This window comes from Arachis hypogaea, chromosome 14 (assembly GCF_003086295.3).
Source record: "Arachis hypogaea cultivar Tifrunner chromosome 14, arahy.Tifrunner.gnm2.J5K5, whole genome shotgun sequence".
Classification (NCBI taxonomy): Eukaryota; Viridiplantae; Streptophyta; class Magnoliopsida; order Fabales; family Fabaceae; genus Arachis; species Arachis hypogaea.
Window position 1 is genome coordinate 17,288,701 of NC_092049.1, and position 9,477 is coordinate 17,298,177.

The 9,477-nt window shown below is 37.4% G+C and overlaps 1 protein-coding gene across 1 annotated transcript; it reads right to left on the bottom strand.

The window, feature by feature from the left end:
• Positions 1-7,813: 7,813 nt before the first annotated feature.
• LOC140178827 (uncharacterized) lies at positions 7,814-8,968 on the bottom strand. The gene is made up of 2 exons (XM_072216087.1): positions 8,507-8,968; positions 7,814-8,410 (listed from the first exon to the last, which is right to left on the bottom strand). The coding sequence occupies exons 1-2, from the start codon at positions 8,646-8,648 to the stop codon at positions 7,977-7,979; spliced, it is 576 nt and encodes a 191-aa protein (XP_072072188.1). The 5' UTR covers positions 8,649-8,968; the 3' UTR covers positions 7,814-7,976.
• Between the last annotated feature and the right edge of the window lie 509 nt (positions 8,969-9,477).

A 9,477-nucleotide genomic window follows, 5' to 3' on the forward strand; every position in this document is an offset into this window, starting at 1 on the left:
ACAAGCAATTGAATAAAAAACAAAAGAATTTCTTGCATCAATGAATTTACACAGGTTTTTCTATGTGGCATTACAAATTCCACTCTTTTTTCATTTCAAACAACAAAAAATACAAAAATACTATGGGAAGCTCACCTGTTAATATACTCCAACAACAACTCTGTTAGGAAGACAATGAAAAATCTAAACAATGTGAATAATGGACTGCAGATTTAGTCCAAATACTTATAAAAATTAAAATACACTCTACAAATTACCTAAATAAAAAAATTCACTCGGTTATTCTAAAAAAATAACCATCTCAAACCCTAATCCATCAAAACATTTCACTCCAACATCCTCTTCTTTTTCAACCGGCTGCCACCCCCACCTTCATCAATAATCATCCCACTTTATCGTCGTTGCTCGGCTTGCCACAAGCCGCCACCGGTGTCGCTCACCCATAGTGAAAATAACCATTTATTTAAGGATAAAAATAATAATCCGCATACTTAATAAATTGAACATCCAATATATTTTAATTATATATAACTAAACCTAATCCAATCAAAATAATCATCCACATAACAATTAAAATAACCACATCCGCACCCATGCTTCTCCCCCCCCCCCCACGTGCCCATTGATGGATGTTCAGTCCAATAGGTTGGTGGATGGTTATTGTAATTCTTACGAGGATGATTAGTTTAAGTATATATAATTAACAAATGTTAGATGTTCATTTCATTAGGTAGCGATGGTTTTTTGTTGGATTTGGATCTATCTTAAATTTTTCAGATGTCGCAAGGTTGGTGTCCGCGTCAGACGGCGGTGGTTGAAAACGACTTTGAAGTTGTACGGTCTGCTAGGTAGCTGGACGACATACCTGATAAGCATACTGTGATAAGCATATTGTACGTAGAATATAGAACTCGAAAAGAGAGAGAAAGGGTGAACTTCAAGAACCACGTGATACAGTGGTTCGAGGTTCTTGATGGACTCCTGGGGAAGCACTGGAGGAACGTGGGTTTGGCATTTAACTGCACGTTTCTTCTTTTTGGATCTGTTATCCAACTCATCGCCTGTGCCAGCAACATATATTACATCAACGATAATCTTGATAAGAGGACTTGGACTTATATCTTCGGTGCTTGCTGTGCCACCAACGTCTTCATTCATTCTTTTCATAACTACAGAATTTGATTTCTTGGGTCTTCTTATGACCACTTACACTGCCTGGTATCTCACCGTTGCTTTTCTGCTTCACCGCCAGGTATACACACATGCAGGAGAGAGAAATGAGTTAGGCACGACGAACGCGTGACGGAGAGGACGGGGAGAACCGGAGAAGAGAAGATAGCAAGTTTTGGACGTGTATTGGAGATCATGGTAAAATTAAAAATAACCATACGTAGTGTGAATGAGTTTAAATGTTAATACTAATTTTTAAAATTTTTAAATTTGAAATTAAATAATTAATTAATAGTCTGATTTTTAATTTTAATTTTACCTTTCTTTTTTAATTTATTGTTCACATTGTTCATAATTAACATTATTTTTCCATACTTTCTCCTCCAACAAACACAAAAAATCAAGATGAGACTCTTAATATTTGAGGCACAAAAGGGTGATTATCATAGAAATACACCAAAAATTCTTAGCCAGGCAGAAAACAAATTCATCATTCGAGTAAAGTACCATTTGTACCCATGGAAGTTGAAAACGCTGACAAATGTACCCACGAGAGAAGAAAACTACCAAATGTAACCATCAATCGTGAAATCCGTGGGACGAAACTAACCAAGCCTTATTCCGGCGTTGACTCTGTTAGTAACGCATCCTCCGTGGCACTTCCCGGCGTGACATGACTTGGGGCTTCACACGTGGAAATTATAAATACAATTACCTAAAAATATAATTGGATTTCAAAATTATATTTTTTTTTAAAAAAAGAGAAATTAAAATTGAACAGTTATCAAAGGTACACCTCTTCGCGCATTTCACAGAACAGAGGGTAGAGCCCTAAGAGTAGACTGTTCATCCTCTCCACTTATAGAAAATCTCCGGTGCCGATGATAATCTCCGTGTTCAAGAGAGGGTGCTTGTTGGTGTGGATCGTGTCAGCTGTTGGAATTGCGTGGTCTCATCCATAGGTAAGCACTAACCTTCGATTTCTCTGTGATGGTTTTCTGGATTTTTGGTGCATGGTTGTGGGTATGATGTTTTTATTAGGGTGTCTTTTTAGTGGCTATGATGTGGTTGTGAATTCGTTTTCTCTTCTGTATATATGTGTGTTTGCAGATGGCAACTATCCACATTACGCTAGTCATTAGTCATAGAGGAAAATTTGAAAAGGGTGATGATGGGAAACTGGCTTATGTTGGGGGTGAGAAAACAGAGATTGAACGAGTGAATGTGAACACGCTTAATAAGTTCTTCATGAATGACTTAGTAAAGGACATAAGGTACAATGATGTGAGCGAGCTTTACTGGCTTGAACATGGGAAGGAGTTGGATGGTGGGTTGAGGTTGCTTAGACTAGACATGGATGTGGTGAGTATGTATAAAGCAGCCATTGCTAATGGGAGGAGAGTTGAGGTGTTCACCGAGCATCCATTTGACCTTCCTGAGTTCGTAGAAGAGAACAATGAACCCGAACCAGAGCTTGAGATATTAACTGTTAATAGGACCCCAGTGAAGCACAGAACCAAACTGTGTGTTAGGAGACCCCCAACCCCAAAGAAGAAGAGAAAGAGAGTGGTGAAATTGAGTGAGACTGTAGGAGGTGTGCCTGGGCCGGATGCTCAAACAGAGGATGCTGTGGTAGAGAAAGAAGTCTATCATAGTCGAAGAAACACAGAACAACCAGATTTAAGAAATGATCAACCAAATATACCCATCCATTCACCAAAGGTAACCTTCGATGAGGCAACAAGGATCATTCAACTACCGAATCCACCCACAGAATTGAAAATGGCAATGTGGAGATGTGCCAAGGCCACAACCCCTCAAGAGTTCAATGCTGTACTGGATAGGATCAAAAGGGTCAATCCCCATGCTTGGGAGTATCTGAATAGGATCCCTCCAAGTCAATGGAGTAGGAGTGGTTTTAGTTAGTATCCAAAGTCTGACAACTACATAAACAACAACTGCGAATCATTCAATTCTAGGATCAAGAAAATGAGAGGGAAGCCTATCATAACTATGCTGGAAGAGGTGCGGTGTTATATGATGAGTATCATTGCAAGAAATAAGAAGGCGTTAGTGGGTTATAATGGAGTAATCACTCCTGTGCAACAGAGTAGGCTTGAAAAAGAGAAAAGAGAGAGCAATAAGTGGCGGCCGTTTCCCACTGGAGATGATCCTGGAAATGTGTATGAAGTACAGTGCCTGCTTCATAAGGTTATGGTGGATATAGGCAAGAGGACTTATTCCTGTAGGTTTTGGCAACTGACTGGCTTGCCGTGCAGGCATGCATGTGCTGCACTGGCATACCAGAATAGGAAGCCAGAGGAACATGCACATAACTGGCTTTCTATGGGGGCATATAATAGCACATACCAGTACGTCATCCAGCCTGTCTCTAGTCAAGAATACTGGCAGCATGTTGATCTACCTCCTATATTGTCCCCAGTATACAAGAAGCAGATTGGGAGGCCAAAGTTGAAAAGAGATAAAAAGAACGACGCCCCAAAAGAACCCACCCCAGATCCTCATAGGGCCCCCAGAAAGTTTGGCCCCAACACATGCAAGTACTGCCTAAAGGTAAACCATAATTCATATGCTCCCATTACTTGTGCTTTCAATGTCCACAATTTGAAAGTTCATGTTACATGTATTGCAGACTGAACACAACAGCCGTAGCTGTTCCAAGAAGAAGGAAGCAATGGCTGGGAGTGTTGGGAGACAAAGTTCCAATCAACACCCAGCTGCTGAGGATGATGGGGATGAGGCTGCAAGACTGGAGGAGACTCTGAAAGCTGTTGAAGCAGCTGAAGCAGCTGCATCTCAGCCACCACATGTAAGTCTAATGATGTATTTTACAACTTCATTTTAAAAGTTCTTAATCAAATCAATCATATGTGTCTGCTGTTGTAGGAGACCACCCCAGTTCCTCAACCCATTCCTAATCCACTGAGGTCTCCTTCAACTAGGCCACCAACTGCAAAAAAGCCACCAAGGAAGAAGAAGAATCTGCGAAGACCACCACCAACTACTCACCAACCACATTCTGCTCCAGCAACACCAACTACTACTACTCCATTACCCACGGCCTCTGATGTGCCACCAACTGTGACACCTCAAACTATGCAAGCTGCCTCCCAAGGCACTACTTCCAGATTCATGGAATTCATTCCTACTCCCGCAGGGATAGGATCAAGCTCAGGTAGGTGGCCTCAGCCTGCCTTCCGTCCACCACCAAAAGAGAGGTCAACAACTGCACACTTGAAGGAAGGGTCAAGCGGCAGCAGCAACTCCACTCTAATTCCATGAAGCAAGAGTCTTTATATTATGTTTTTTTTTTGGTACTGTGCCATGGCAGTTTATGTTACAATTGTTGGATATGTCACATACTATACCTACAATTGCTTATGTTTTGGTTTTCGGTGTTTGTGCATGGTCGTGGTTGAAAACTCATACCTATAACTTGAACACTTCAGTTTCTCAATTTCTACGTACTTATGAGCTTATTTTGCCTGTATTTCATGTTATTTTGGAGCAGAGACTAAAAATGACTTGAAATTAGTAATAGATAACTTCTGCAAAGTTACAAGTCTTATAAGACTCTATTTGACATTTTCTGGATTCGAGATGTCTACAAACACCAGATACAGAATCGAACATGGGTATTTTTGTCAAACCCTAACACTCAAACTACTTGTGCTCAAAACTCCCTGAGAATCAGATACAAAGTGCAGACAACATTACATACCACCACCATTGACATAATCACAAGCCAAAACCTAACTTTACTAACTTCAGCTTCACACCTCCCTAACATCATGAGCATCTTCAGTTCAGCCTTAGCCTCATTAACGTCTTCCTGCATCTTTCTTTTTGACAGTGTTCTCCTCAAACCCTCCCATTGCCCTTCGATTTCGTCTACCCATGTAAAGAAGTTTCAGTCCGAGTTCTATCCATGGCAGAAAAACTAAAATCAGATACCGATTCAACTCACACATAACAGGGTGTAAAACGGGTTACCTTTCAATTGGGACAACGTATGAACCACTTCCCAGGATTCATCACCGTCCCTGACTGTAACAGCGTCACCCCCAACCCACAGAAACATCTCCCATTGAACTTTCTATCATGCACCCTTCCTGAATTTGAGCTTCCAGACACACTACCACTGCCATTCGAAGTTGGAGTAAACAGTCTTCGCCTCGACATTAGTATAATTTTGAAGATTTTTGTGAATCTAGGGTTATGGTTCTTATTTGGGATGGAACAAGGTTTGAATTTGGGAAATTTTGGGGTTGAGGATACATTATAACGATCACACAGCTCAGCAATCCACGTGTGAAGCCCCCCAAGCCATGTCACGCCGGAAAGTGCCACGGAAGATGCGTTACTAACGGAGTCAATGCCGGAATATGGTTTGGTTAGTTTCGTCCCACGGATGTCACGATTGATGGTTACATTTGGTAGTTTTCTTCTCTCGTGGGTACATTTATCGGCGTTTTCAACTTCCATGGATACAAATGGTACTTTACTCTTAATTATTTCCTTCTTTTTTCTTATAACTCTTTTCAAAAATCAGTATTTAGATGTTCTAATGAATAAACACATTTAATTTCTTCACGGTTTCTTCTACGCGAAGTAGTCATCACCATTAAAATAACAATCCTCTTTTGTTTTTCCTTATCTAGTAACTCTATGTGAACCATGTGAACCTTTAATTCATGCATGTTGCTAACATTAATATAGGCTAGCTATAGCGTTAATTAGATTGAGCAACTGTTAATATATAATTTGATAGTTTAATTTAGATATCTCTTTAATGTAATAATTTTCACATAGAACCCCTGGAGAAAAAAGATCAGAGACGAAGTTTAGAAACTTGCACAAAAATAAATCAATTCATAATTTATTCACTGTCTATCCAATTTTACAATTAGCCAATTGCCTATCGCGACAAAAATCAATGAGTTGTTCTCTCGAATTAATTAAAGTTGTGTTAGCCATCAATCATTCATGATGAAACAATCAAACAGAGATGGCTTCATACTAATGGAAACGTTTCAGATACGCCTGTGTATTTTATTGGCATTTCAGTTCTCCAGCCTTTTTTAGTATTGAGATTTATTATTAAATATTGGAATGATTCAGATCCTAGATAAGGTGGTTGTTGTGAATATTAAGGTAAGAGAGTGTATGTTGCACTTTTCACCAGTTAGGACGTTGCGGAGTAAGATTATGTAAAAATACCCATTGTGGATAACATCGAAGAAAGAAGGGGCACAGCACAATGGCTTCGAGCGGAGTTGAATGAAGAGAGCGGTAGCCAAGCCAACTCAATGAGCCATCCGTAAAATTTTGGGTTGAAACCATGGAAAATGGACTAATTAATTATGTCCATGAGTATGGGAAAAAATTTTATCTATATGAATGAAAATGAAAAACAATACTTATGTCCATAATTGAAATTTAGTTCGTCTAAATTTTGGCTTAAGCTGTGTATTTTTTTTTTAAATGAATCAGTTTGGATTAGGTGGTTATAAATTTTTCTTTTTTTGGAGTTAATGGAGGTGAACTGAGAATTTATTTAAAATACTAATTAAAGAAGAGTAAGTACATATAGAAAAACACAACTAAAGAATATTGTTTCTGTTATTGTGGGTGAATATATTTAAGTAGAGTTTGATGTATGACCAAAAAAATTTTAAAAAGAGCGTTAAAAACGATTTAATTGTTAAAAAGGATATTTAATTAATATCAAAATTATTAATAAAGACAGAATTTTTTTATAATATTTAAAAAAAAGCAGAATTTTTTATAGAAAAATAAATATATCCTTAATTATCTTTTATTTATGTTTTATAATTTTGATGTTGATAATTTATATTTTTCTTAAAAATTTTGTAATTTTTTTATTATTTATTTAATATCATTGATTTTTTTTGTTTTTGTGATGTTTATTCGTTGACATAACAAGACAAAACATCACAAAAATTAAAAATAAATAAGAAATAGATAATTATTTAAAATTATTAAAATTTTAGAAGAAATAAAGAAAATAAAAATAATAAAAAAATAATTAAAGATATATTTATCTCATTATAAAAAGAGCTGGTCATTTTTCTTAATTATTATAAATACTATAAAAAGATTTAATCGTTAATAACTAAATCTTGTTAACAGTCTTTTATAGTAATTGTTTCGAAAAAAAGAAAAAATTTAACAAATTGGTTCTTTTTGAATTCCTGTTGTGACTTTTTCGTTGTTAATTGAACTTTAAGATAATTTGAGAAAATGTAAAGTGGTATTTTTCAAATAAATGAATAAACATTATTGTGTTAATTTTTTACCTCAAAGTTTTTGATTCGTGGTTTGGGGTTGTGCCAATTTCACAATAAAAATAGTTGTAAAATTATAGTAAAAGATAACCTGAGATTTAGTGGTCAAAATTACAGGTGATAGCCAAAAACAGAAGGTGTTAAAAGTTGGAACTATAAATAAAAGTTTGTGGTTGTGTGGCGTATTGAGACATAAAATTAGGCGTGGGTCATTATCGGTGTATCATGTGGGGTGGAATTTTTATAACTTGATTTTGAGTGTTGAGTAAATTAGTGTTTGGATCAGAATAGAGTTCATTCATAATAAAGTGGATTACAAAAGTTGGATTGATCATGGAAGCTTAGCATAACAATTACCGACATCAGCATGCAGTATAGAAATATATTTCCGGTAACGTTACTAATTAAAAGCCCTCCTAATGATGTGACGATTGATCTGTGGAATGTAGCTGGATTGGATAAAAGGTTGGAAGAGTGCTATGGCGATACATTGTCCAAACTGCTGTCGTAGCCGTGGAGACGACACTTCTCCTCGAGGCGTTGAACCTCTTCAGAAAGTGCATTGTTGGCCCTCTCAAGCATCTTTGCTTTCAAGTAGTTGAAGTCCCGTATTTCTTGATCCGTGGTGTGGAGGACTTTTTGAAGCATGTTGTAAGCAACATCTTCCTTAGCATCTATCTCGAGAGGACTGTACCTTCCCTTAACGTGGATGTCGGCTCCCAACGGGTTCCCAGGGAGAACGACTGAGAAAGCATACACGACTCCTGTGTCACGAACACCCAGCTCAGTACGAAAGTAGGAAGGTGGTGGCAAGGAGGCGCCATAGCAAACCTTCTGGAGAAATTCTTCCATGCTAAGGTTGACGGCATAGGCACCGGAAGCAACCTCGCTAGGTGGGATGCAGTTAATCCCTGTGTGAAAGTTGAAAAGTTAGGCGTTAGGCATGTCTTGGAAAAGGGTGTAAATTTAGCAGACTGTGGTATGTATTGAGGTGAAGAAAGACTTACACCGACAAAGAGGGGCCTGACGGCCGTTTTCGGTGACGACGGTCGGAGGGCATTTTGGTGGCAAGTCATCCGGTTGGCCCATTAGCTGCGTCATCTCATCAAGCGCCTCCTTCTCTTTCTCGATTGCCTTTAATCGCGCCATGTAAGAACCAAGGGGCTAGAGCCTGGCAGTTGAAGGCCTAGTATTCGGCGTTTGGATAGTCGATGAACTAAGCACTGGCCTCGTCGAAGGAAGTGAAGAGTCCCATGTTCCTTCATTTGGTGATGACGAAGTAAGTAAATTTTCTCAATTCGGCCTCCATCGTTGTTGGCGGTTCGGCAAGGTGTTTTACGTTCCAGATTTCGAGCAGGTTGGTTGTTCTGATGTTGTTTAGGAGGAGATTGGTCTAAATCAACAAGGGCATGGAGTGGTTTGTTGTTATTCAGGTGAGTATGTGAGAGATGTGAAGATGGTTCTGACAGATAGATTTATTGAGGCTCAGGCCATGATGTGAAGAGACTTTCACAGGAAGATTCTAGAGTTGAGTGAATTTAGATTTTATTTAATTTAAAGTTATTTTTTAGGTTTTAAAAAAGGTTAGTTGAATGATGAGTAATTGTTTGAAAAAAGTAGAATCAGGACGTTTTTGGCAAATGTGTTAAAAGAATAAAAAACACAATTAATTTATTTGAACGGCATAGTTTTTTTTTTTTTGTCTAGTTAATTATTTTTCTTTAAACGCGTACATGAGGTCGGATTTAAACTCTCATTCACCATAAATAATCAATTAGAGGTTTTTTTTTAAATGTTCACCCATCTATATTATTGTACTTTTTTAGATAGAATTTTTAATATTAATTATTTATATAAATGTTTTAATCATGTTATATTAATACGTATCTTTTTATAAGATGTTATTTTTTTAATTTAAATTTTATTAAGAAAGATATATTTAAATACAAAAAAAGTACTAAAAAAGAATACTAAAAAA